The 10,822-nt window shown below is 62.4% G+C and overlaps 1 protein-coding gene across 2 annotated transcripts in view; it reads right to left on the bottom strand.

The window, feature by feature from the left end:
• Nucleotides 1–2,208: 2,208 nt before the first annotated feature.
• Nucleotides 2,209–10,822, bottom strand: part of PSTPIP1 (proline-serine-threonine phosphatase interacting protein 1) — a 42,797-nt gene continuing 34,183 nt past the window's right edge. Inside the window, exons 7-15 of one of the 2 annotated variants that reach the window (XM_008055390.2) lie at nt 10,180–10,278; nt 9,563–9,608; nt 8,582–8,661; nt 7,938–8,036; nt 6,828–6,924; nt 6,335–6,425; nt 4,116–4,171; nt 3,781–3,914; nt 2,209–2,514 (exon numbers count right to left, since the gene is read on the bottom strand). In XM_008055390.2, coding sequence (XP_008053581.1) covers nt 2,383–2,514; nt 3,781–3,914; nt 4,116–4,171; nt 6,335–6,425; nt 6,828–6,924; nt 7,938–8,036; nt 8,582–8,661; nt 9,563–9,608; nt 10,180–10,278 — 834 coding nt within the window. In that variant the 3' untranslated portion in view covers nt 2,209–2,382. Of the gene's footprint in view, nt 2,515–3,780; nt 3,915–4,115; nt 4,172–6,334; nt 6,426–6,793; nt 6,925–7,937; nt 8,037–8,581; nt 8,662–9,562; nt 9,609–10,179; nt 10,279–10,822 lie in introns of both variants that reach the window. The other variant, XM_008055397.2, reaches the window with a different exon arrangement.

Genomic DNA, 10,822 nt, shown 5'->3' with positions numbered 1-10,822 from the left:
TGCCTTGGATTGGGGGATCAGGAAGTGCCTATCCCTTCAGGGGTGTGTGAGTTCACCAAGGGCATCCCTTTATCGCTCCCTCCCCCGGTTATCAAATATCACACAGAAGTCATCAAAATGTCATGATAACATCACTCTGGGGTCACCTGACGGGTCTGGGGCCTGGCAGGACCTGCGGGACCTGGCGGAGCTTGGGCCCATGTCCGGCGCGGTGTTTCTGGCCCGGGCAAGCATCTACATAGCTGAGTCTTCCTTCACTGGCTTCTCCCTCCAGGAGAGCAGAAGTCCAGGCCCCAGATCCCACATGCTCTCCAGACATCTCTGCCTGGAAACCCTGGGGGGATCCAGGGATGGGCGATGTGGTCAGCTCTCTGGCAGGACGGCTTCTTGAGGGAAGATGACGCTTCAGGAAGGTCTGACTCATCCGTCTGGCTATTTCCAGAGGACCAAAGCCTTTTCCCATCCCATCAGCCATACAGCCTGTGCGGGGAAGCAGTGATGGGTGGCACCCAGTGACGCCTGGTCTGTCCCCAGCTCCAGGAGGGCTGCTTGTGCCTTTGCGCCTCTGCCTGGCCCAGCACAAATGACATTCTGGTGGTGGAACAGCCTCTTGCCATGCTGCAGGTGGGGCTCCATCCAAAGGCTCTTTCCCTACCCTCGCTGGCTGGGTGCCCACTGAGCCCACCTCCTGCTCAAGTGCTGACGATGAGGGGGGAAGATGGCGTCTGCTCAGCCCAGGCAGCCCCCTCCCCTGCCCCTTCTCCTAGGGGAACTCGGTAGAGGCCACATTTTTGTCTCTGTGGCATCTGACAGAGGCCCAGGCACATGGGATGGACCTCTGTGCTGGCTGCCCGCTGGGCACAGCCAGGACCATGGGGAGACCACAGACCCACAGCGGCCTCCCTGGGGCATGATGAGCTCCCTGTCATCACAGGTGTGGAAGCCAACTGGGTGTCCATCCCCCGGGGGTGGCGGCAGGCACTATGCACGTCAGGCAAGACTCCTCCAGTTCTGAGTCCTGGGGACCCAGCAGTGCCCTTGCTCCCTCCTCTGTCACTGAGGCAGGGGACACAGGAGGGAATCCCCAGCTCCTTTGCTTGTCCACCTCTTCCCAGAAGCCTGGATGTCTGCTGTGCGTACTGGGACGTTTCCTGTCATGTCCTTCGATTTGGTCCCCCTCTAAGGAGTCCAGAACTCCTGGAAGAGCAGGAGGCCGAGGCTCTGCCCATCACCCTCCCTGGGTTCGACGCGTAGCGAGCAGGCACGGGGTGTGGATGAGGGTTGCGAAGCAGTGCCCAGGTGGAGGTGGGATGCAGGGAATGGCAGCTCCCTGTAGTGCTCTTGCCAGTGTGCCCAGGGCAGAGAACGTGTCTCCGTCCCGCCCCTGTAGCGCCTGGGTCTGTCGGCCTCCGGGCCTGTGGGCTGCAGGCCTGTGAGCTGGCAGTCTGGAAGTCCCAGGGGTGTGTGAGACAGGCCGGCTTGGTAACTCCCACAGCCTTTGGCATGGACGAAACCTCTTGCGGCTGGAGCAAGGCTTAGCCAGCAGAAGTCTCATGCCTGGGGCCAAAAGTAGAACGGGCTCTGGAGGGCATCAAGAAGCCACATCTACCCAGAGTCAGCCTGTGCAGACTCGGGGTCCCCGCCCGGGCAGGGCTTGTTATGGCAAGAGGACGCGCTTCACAGCAGCAGTGGTGTCCCCAGATCCCTGCTGGGGGGAGCAGGCAGTGAAGAACATTTGTACCCATAAGCCTCCACGCCTGTCTTCCCGGGCCTCCCACCCTGCACCACCTATCCAACAGACCCCTCTAGAGTCCTGTTCCAAGCCGAGCTTGAATGTTCCCCGTGTGTCCCCACCGCCTCTTCTGTGCCCACACACGTGCCCTGTCCTGTCTGCCACTGCCCCAGGAAGCCTGATCCTCCCATCCTGAGCCCCTTCTTACCCCTGCCCCACCCTCCCTTACCCCTGCATCCTTCTGTGTGCCCAGGTGTGACTGTGCTTCTCTGGTGGCCTGGAGCTCCCAGCAGCTGGGGCCAGGCCTCTCCTGTCCCCAGCGGACCATGGGACAGCCCGAGGCCCCTCATGAGACGCAGCTGAAGACTCAGGGTGGGGAGCGCTGGCCTCCCAGACTCTGTCCATGCTCCCCTGCTGCCTCTGATGTGAGCCCTAGGGCAGGAGGAAGAGAGAAAGGGACCCCAGCAGACCAAGGAGAAAAAGAACGACCATTTATTCCCTGCGAGAGACTCGGAGCAATCGGCGCCCGCCCCATTGCGAGGTCGGGTGCCAGGGAGTGGGGGCTCGGTTCTGGGCCCCAGCCCGGCCTGGGTAGTCGTGGTGGCACTGCTGGCTTCAAGGGCAGGGCAGGTCCAGGGGCTGCGCCTCCCTCAGAGCTTCTCCAGGTAGGACCCAGGGACGAAGCCACGCTGTCCATTCCGTTCCACTGTCCACCAGCCATCCTCCCCCTCCAGGATGACCTCCAGAACGTCCCCTGCGGAGATGTCCAGCTCGTCGGGATTCTGGGCAAGAGATTGAAGGCACATGAGGCTGGAGGGGCCCGCTGGGAGAGCTGGGGGTCTGGCGTTCCCCCACCCCAGCCGTACCTGCAGCTTGTCTCAGTGGGCAGTTAGCCGAGTCACGCCCGTGCCCTCTGGGGCAGCCCCTTGGAACCACTAGAATGGGGATGCCCCAAGGGACTTGGTCGCCAGTCCCCCCCAGTTTGCCCGCAGTGGCCTCCCTGGCCTGCCGCCCCTCCCTACTGCCCCCTTCTCCCACTGTCTGCTCCGGACACAGTGACTGGAGGAGCCAGGGCAGGGTTGCCTGCCACACCCCAAGCCCAAGGGCTCCGCCTCACGCCCACGCTCACCGTGCAGCCTGCCCCACTGCTGGTCCCCAGCCCCGGCTAGCTGCTGGCATCTGAACCCCCACTCCCTCCACTGTCTCCTGGCCTAGCTTCCCAGTGGGGGAGTCGGCAGCCCAGGCCATGGCCTGGTCAGTGCAGCCCATAGCCAGCCTGCCCGGCCCCGTGGGATGCTTGGTCTCGGGCCAGGTGGATGTGGGGTCCAACTGTGCACCCCTTACCTCAAAGCAGGGAGCGGACTGGACTCGGAATCTCACACAACTGCCCTGACCCACCCACTCTCTCCCTCTGTGGACATGGGAAAATGAACCTCAGCGTGACTGAAGGACTCGCTCTGGCTGTGGTGGTTCCCTGAACCCATGGCCAGGGAGAGCGGGCCTGGCCGCAGGGCACAGAGCTCGACCCTTAAGCCAGCACCTGCAGGCAGCCCCGGGCACTGTCAACCTGCTGTCCGTGGCCTTGTGCTCACAGTGCCCCGCCTACGTAGACTGCATGGGCGTGTGTGCCCCACGTGTGTGCTCTGGACACTCCAGCATGCAGGCTTTGCACCTGTTCACCAGCATTCATCCGGCCAATGGCTGAGCCCCTCCCAAGTGCTGGGCACTGGCCAGGGAGTGCGTGCCTCAAACACACTCTCAGGCACGTGTGCTACATGTTACACACGACCAGGAGTGTGTGCCGTCTGCAGACACACCCTCAAGTGCCTGTGCTGTATGTATATTCACCCTCAGGCCCGTGTGCCATATGTGGACATGCCCCCAGGTGTGTGTACTATGTGTGGACACACCCCCAGGCCTGTGTGCTGTGCGTATACACCTCCAGGCATGTGTACTATATGCAGACACAACCCCAGGCTCTCGAGCTGTACGCGGAACCACGCCCTGGCACATGTGCACTCTGAGCAGGAGAGGAGGCTGTGTCTCACCTGCGCCGTGTAATCATAGAGCGCCCGGTACTCCTGGCCCGGCAGGGTTGCGTTTCCCTGTGGCTCCTGCACTGCGACAGCCGCGTAGACACACTCATTCCGCTCGGGGGTGGGGCTCAGTGTCTCTGTGGAGGCTGAGAGGGGTGAGGCCCCTGGAGGCCCTGCTGGGGTGGACCCCCCCACCCTGGCCTGCCTCCTCCCTGCCCTCTCCCCCTTGCTGTCAGAGGTCACACCCTTTCGTTTCAGGGGCAGCAGCCCCATCTGTGCCGTGTCACAGTGCTCTCCCTCCCCCGGGGGTCACGGTGTGTTTGGGCATGCTCGTCATCCCCAGTTACCAGTGGGAGTTGCCAGCGGTGCAGACTTGGGACTTCCATGCAACAGCCCGGAGAACCTAGGGGCAGGAAGGAAAGGGGGTGAGCACCCCACCGGCACCCAAGGCCCCACTGGGAGGGAGGGGACTCGGCAGGGAGGACTCTCAGGGTTCCACAGTCTGCCAGGGCTGGGGCCGCCCCCAGCCCCCAGGCATGGATGTGATTTGTGGGGGACCCTGAAGGCTCTTCCTCCCCAAGCCACGCCACCCACTTGCTCGCCCTGGACCATCTGGGCACCTGCCCCCTGCTAGGCTCTCTAGGGGTCTCAGACCTCTGCGCTGCAGCCTCCGGGAAGATGCCCAAGTTCTCCCTCCCCAGCCCCATTCTGGCTCATCCTCACAGCCTTCCGCATGAGCTGCTGTCCAAAGCAGCCTCACAGTGACCGGGTGGGCCCCGGCACTCTCTCGTGTGAATTCTGGACTAATTAGCCCCTGCCCCTGTGCCTGGCGCAGGCCTGGATTGAGCCTGGGTCATGAAGGTTTTTCTGAATAAAGGGAAAAAACCAAAACAGAACAAGCATGAGGCAGACGCTGGGGCCACCTGGTGGGAAGGTAGTTGTGGGCACCCATGAAGCAGCGGAATTTAGGGCTAAATAAGTAGAGGCTGGTGCTGCCTCCTTGCCTCAGGGGAGGCTTCCTGGTGGGTTGACTTAAACCTTCAAAGATGGGTGAAGCTTTACCAGAAGAGAGAGGGGTGAGCTCTCAGGCGCAAAGGACATACAGACAGGCGGGGTTTGGGGAGTGAAACGGACCCATTTGGGGTGTGTGCAATATGGGATGACATTAGGAGCTGCCCCAGACCCCAGGGACCTTGGGTGCAGGTGAGGAGCTAAGCTGTGACTGGGGCCTGTGGGAGGTGCCCTGTGGTCCGAGGTGGCACGTGGGGGCCTTCCCCACATGAGAGGCGGGAACCCAGTAGTGCACACATGCTCAGAATGGGGGCGTGTGAACCTGGCACTTGAGAAGGCCAGCTGTCAACACAAGTCATGCAGCAGGGGGCAGGGCTAAAGTCAGCAGGGACGGGACAGGAGGAGCAGAGTCACCAGGGCTGTGGGAGCGGGTGCAGCAAGCCCTTGTGCCTCACCTCCCAGTACCATCTACACTGGCGATTCCAGTTCCTCCCCTCACTTCTCAGCCACTGATCCCTGCCTGGCTTCCAGCTGCCCTTTCCAGTGGACTCTGACCAGCTGCCAGGTCTCCCTCTGTCCTGTGGGACATCTTCCCCCCACTCTTTAATTCTCTCTGGGGGCTCTTTTCTGTCCTTTACTGACACTGCCCAGGTGAGCTCTTTTGTCCAGTTGCTTAAGTGACCACCTGTGCTGGGATCAGGTCCTCACCTGGGGTGCAGGGAGGCCCCAAGTTTTCTGTAGCATCATGAGGGCATGGATGTGCCCTTTCCCAGGGTCAGTGCCTTCTCAAGATTCTCACAGGGGTGTGTACACCCCTCTCTGAGTGTGGTGGTTTCCATGAGCCTCTGCCTCCAGGGGTGAGTGGTTCTGGGACTCCTGAGGCCTTGGAGCAAGCTGGTCTTTGAGAAGGCCAGGACTGCACCAGCCTCTCCCTACCATCTCCTGCCACCCAAAGGCAAGGCCTTCTTTGCTGAAGGCTGACGAGAGAGGAGTGACGGAGTGGGGGTGGAGGCCTAGGCACCATGGGAAACCCACCGACAGGACACGGGCCCAACTTGAAGGCCAGTCTGCTGGGGGCTCCCAGAATGCTCCCAGTAGGCTGTCTCCATCATCACTCGAGGCCCGAACCACGAGAGTCCTTAGGTTCTGAGTCAGGGTCCTGGCCCTAGAGAGCGTGCATGGCTCTAGGACCTTGGGGGAGCCTGGAGAGCTCTCCAGGTGTGCTGGTTGTGGGCCCTGCCCCTGTGACCAGCTCCTAGAGAGCATTGTGACTACAGCCTGGTAGTTAGGGCACTGACCCAGGCCCACAGTGGGACCAAGGACAAGGAAGCTGGCATGGGGGCCAACCTAGAGCTCACAGTCACTGGTGAATCACTGGGGTGGGATTGTTTGATGCCTGGGTCTCTAGGGCTGCGGGGTCCATAAAGCAGGATCAAGCCAACCCTGTCTCCACAGAGTGTCCAGGACCGAAACAGAGCACCAGACACACAGTAGGTACTCAGTAGATATGCGTAGAAGAGCCATTGCAGGCGGGGGCTGTCCGTGTGGGCCTTACCTCTTTATCATGCCGCAGGACAGTTGTGTGCTGGGGCTGCTGGACACTGGGCTGACCTCGCGGTCATAGTAGTTCTGGTAGGGCACTGGAGCTGCAGGCATCAGGACCATAAGGCCCAGGGCAGCCGAAGGCAGCAGGACCTGCGCCCCCAACACCCCACCCAGCCCTGCCCAGAGACCCATTCCTGCCTAGCCCGCCTCACTCCCCTGAGACCCCACTGTGGGTACGACTGAGACAGTATTCTGGATTCAAGATTTAGGGACCATGAGGCTAGGGTGGGGGCTGTGGAAAGCTCCCCACCTCTGACCCTCCGTTCTCACCTGCTCTGTCCCAGTCCTTCCCAGCTGTGGTCAAGACTCCTCCACCTGGAAGGGAGCTGTGAGCTTCCCCAGCCCCATCCTGACACTTGAGGCCCACGGGATCCAGGGCCAGACCTTCCAGGACCTGGCAGTCCTGCACCCAGAGTCTACACTGCCCGCAGGCCAGGCCTCACCTGGGGGCTCAGTGCCTGTGCTCTTGGCCTGGATGAAGCCGTCGATGTCGGCGTCTACACTGCAGCCTTCCAGTGTCAGCCGCACTTCCTCATAGAGCTGGGGGCAGAAAGGGTAGAGGCTGTGTCAGGAGCCCGGCTCAGTATCCACCTGGTCAAAGCCCTGCCTCTGTGCGGTCCCCCTCCCCCAGCCTCCTCACAGGCCTTTGAAGCACAGCTCAGCACCTATAATTTGGGATCCTGGGGTATATCAGCTCAGGCCTGCCTGAAGGGTCAGAGCCTTGGAGACAGCGCCCCGTGTCCTGAACACCTGTGCACAGGACCTCTATGCCAGGGACTTGACTCACACCTGTTCTTTGCACTAAGACACTATTTCCCCGCTTTATAGATGGGGAAACTCAGAAGGAAAGTGACCTGCCCAAGGTCACAGAGCAAAAATGTAGTACAGCCAGGCCCTGGGTCCAGCAGGAGAGGACCAGAGCTCACACGCCTTCCAGTGTCACAAGGGCTGTGGGCTCAAGTCATTTGGGCAGAAACAAACAAACAAGAAAAATCAGACACCACAGCCCCCTAGGCAGGAGGGGCCAGGCAAGAAACACAGCAGGCATCAGGGTGTGAGCCAGGCTGCCTGGAGGAGAGCTCATGGCTCTGGGGTCAGGGCCCCTCTCTGCTGGGGAGGACCCACCCTATCCCACCCAACATGCTGGGCTTGGGGAGGGAGCCAGGGCACCCTGAGATGGGGGAGGGGGTACTGGACCTCGGCTCCTGCAGGCTGGAGACCTGGCAAAGGGGCTGTGTCTCCCACCCTTGCCACCCTGGTAGAGGGAGCAGGTATTCTGTGACTTTGCAGGGAGTGGGGGCAGGGGTGGGGTGGAATAGGTGGATGCCAGGGTAACCACAAAAGCACCATCCTCCAGGCAGAGCGACCATGGCCCTGGGCAGTACCACACTCCCATCCCGGGGTGCTAGGAGTGGAGGCGGAGTTGGTGAGTCCTGAGACCCCCAGGGCCAGGCTCAGACCCTAGAGGACTAGGTGTCTGTGGACTCAGATGGCCCCCGGCACGGTGCTACCCGGAGGCTGTTCCCTGCCTGCCACCCAGCACCTGGCCCCACCTCGTCGTCCTTGACGCACTGCATGGACAGCTGGTTGCAGTGCACCCACAGTGCATTGCGGAGAATGGTCAGCCGGTCAAACTCCTGCAACTGGAAGGCCTGGGGGGAAAGTGAGGAGGGGGCTGCAGGGCCAGGCTGGGTGCGGCTCACAGCTCGACTGGAAGCCTTGTCTAAGGAAAGAGCCCGCGGCGGGTCCCCACCGCACCTCTGCGCCAGACCGGAGGCTGCTGGGCGAGAGGCCAGCCTGCTCAGGATCCCTGCCCCAGCCTCCCACCAGGCCCCCCCACACAGAGACCTGGGGGAGGGGGTGGTGAGAGGAGCACGGGACCCAGAGTCCTGAGCCCTGACTCCCAGGCCCTGTCCATCTGCAGGGCCCAGAGACACTGTGGGTTTTGTCTGAGCCTCCGTTTTGGCTTCAACAAAAAGCTCGATGAATGACTGTGTGCCACAAGGGGCCCAAAGCTAGGTCCCCCAGGGCAGGACTCGGCACAGGGCCCGGCTGATGGATGGATGACTACGTGATGTCTTCCCTTCTCCCTCCCCCGGCACACCGCCTCTTTTGTCCCGGTGAGGCAGCTAGAGCAGGGACGGGTATCTCCCGTTTTGCCCCTGGGGAAACCGAGGCTCCACGGCCAGACACCCACCTCGCAGGTGGTCCGGTGCTCCTGCTCCCACTCACCGCGCACCCGCTCCAGCTGCTCCACGTTCTGCCTGTACACGCGCTCTGGAAGTACAAGGCGGCCGAGCTCCCCCCTTGCTCGCAGCGCCTCTCCGCCCCCGGGGAGCCCCCTCCCCCGCCCCCAGAGCCCTGCCTGTGCCGGCTGGGGGCGGCCTCTGCCTGTCTGCCTGGGCTGCCCTTTTCGGGGTGACTCAGCACCCTCCCTCTGCTGTGAGCTGGCGTGGAGCTTCAGACCCCCAAGTTCCGAGTCCAGGCCTCTTGCTGTCCCTAGTCCCACTTTCTCACTTTCCCGATGGGAACTGAGACTCAGAGAGGGCAGCCATGCGCTGGAGGAGGAGTGGACCCCAGCGGGCTTGTGTCATGACCTCTGGTCCCAGTTCTCTGTCCCCCAGCCGAGGGAGCAGCCGGGTCTGGGAGAGGCAGAGCAGACAGGAGAGTCTTCCCAGGGGCAAGGGAGGAGGCTGAGAAGGAGGCCAGCAGGGACAAGGGTGCTGGGGGCTTCCGGCCTCCTCAGGTAAAGGACGGAGGCCCAGAGAAGTCTGTGTGTGCGTGTGCGGGTGTGTGTGTGCGTGAGAGGTGTGTGGTCCATCTCCTGTGGCTGTGACCGTGATGGTTCAAAGGCAGTCACCGTCTCTTATTGGCTGTGTAACCTTGGGCAAGTACTTAACCTCTCTGTGCCTCAGTTTCTTCATCATTAAAAAGGGGGGCAGTGATAGCAGCCACCTCCAAGGACAGTCGTGAGGATTAAACACACAAGGTGCCAAGAGCAGTCCCGGCACTCTGGAGAGCACGGATATGTCTATTTAGCTGCCGCATGTGGAATGAGAGAGACATGCCAGGCCGGGGTGGTCAGGAGGAGCATGCGTCTCCAGGCGGGGAGGTGTGTGGCGGGGGAGGGACTGTCCGGGCCACAGCCGGGTCTGAGGAGGCAGCCGGGCCCACGTACCTGCCTCGGTGGCCGCGTCCTTGCACTGCTTGGCTTTGTTCTGGCTCTGAGGACACAGGGACAGCGGCGCTCAGCCCTGCCCGAGAGCCAGAGCCCACCCGGCCACCCTGGAGTGACTCTGTCACCCCCTACTGGGCCACCCAGGAGCCAACTGTGGGCTGACTCTGTCATTTACTGGCAACCTCGCCCCACAGGGGGCCACAGGCTGGTTCCCATCAGAAGAAAATGGAAACAGAAGCCACAAGACATCAGGAAAGTGGACCCCGAGCCCTTGAGGGAGGAATGTGGGCTGGGGTGGCCCAGCCCCATAAGACTTGGGCTCTGGCCTCTGACTTGGTGCCCCTGTCTGGGCCTCAGCTTTCCCTGGGGGCTCTGGGTGGTGGGCTCTGGGATGCGGCCTGAAGGCGGCAGGGGATCGAGCTGACCCTATCTGTCCCTGCCTGAGATTCTTTCTGGGAAACCCACTTCACAGATGAGGAGACTGAGAGTAAGAGAGGGGTGAGCTGCTGGTGTGTCCCAGATGCAGACCTTGCCTATGGCGTCCATGGCGCCCTTCCCCGGCCTCCCCGCCTGCTTCAGCCTTGGCTGGCACCACACAGTCCAGTGGCCCCGCGCACCTTCTCCACCTGCTTCTGCTGGCCGTTGGCACTGATGCGCTCAAAGGCCTGCCCGGCATCATCCGCGTCCCGGCACTTCTGCTCGTACGTCTTCTTGGACTGGGGGTGTGCAGGGCGTGACTTGGGGTCTGCACTCCCCCAGAGTGAAGCCCTGGAGCCCAGCCTCCCTTTCCCTGTCGGGGTTGTGGGTGGTGGGGCTTCCCCACCAGGGACAAGGACCTGGGGGCCCGGAATGAGATGGAGAAGGCCCTTCCCACGGGGGACAGCATGGCCTCACCCAGCCGGGCCTCCTGGTGTGGTTCTTGGGGATGCCACGTGCCCTCCCAGGCCACGCCTTTGTGCTGCATGTGCTGCCTCTCTGCAGAACCCTTCCCTCTCCCACCGGAGTCCTACAGGACCCAACCCAGGGTCCCTCCTCCTCCGCCCTGGAGTCCCCACCCACCAGCCATCGGCCTTCCGTCAGGAGCTCCCCAGGGCAGGGCCTGGGCCCATCCACTTGGGGCTGTGGCACCCAGCAGGCCTGAGCTCTCCACAGGCCAGTGTGTGTTGCCAGTCCCAGGTGGCCAGGACTCCCGAGGCCATACCAAGCCCCTTCCCAGACCCCGCCCCCATCCAGGCCCAGACCCCCCTGGCCCTGTTCCTA

This window comes from Carlito syrichta, unplaced genomic scaffold (genome assembly GCF_000164805.1).
Source record: "Carlito syrichta isolate Samal-C Ts95f unplaced genomic scaffold, Tarsius_syrichta-2.0.1 Scaffold81549, whole genome shotgun sequence".
NCBI lineage: Eukaryota > Metazoa > Chordata > Mammalia > Primates > Tarsiidae > Carlito > Carlito syrichta.
The sequence above is the reverse complement of the archived record's forward strand: the minus strand, read 5'-3'. Positions and strand labels throughout refer to the sequence as shown.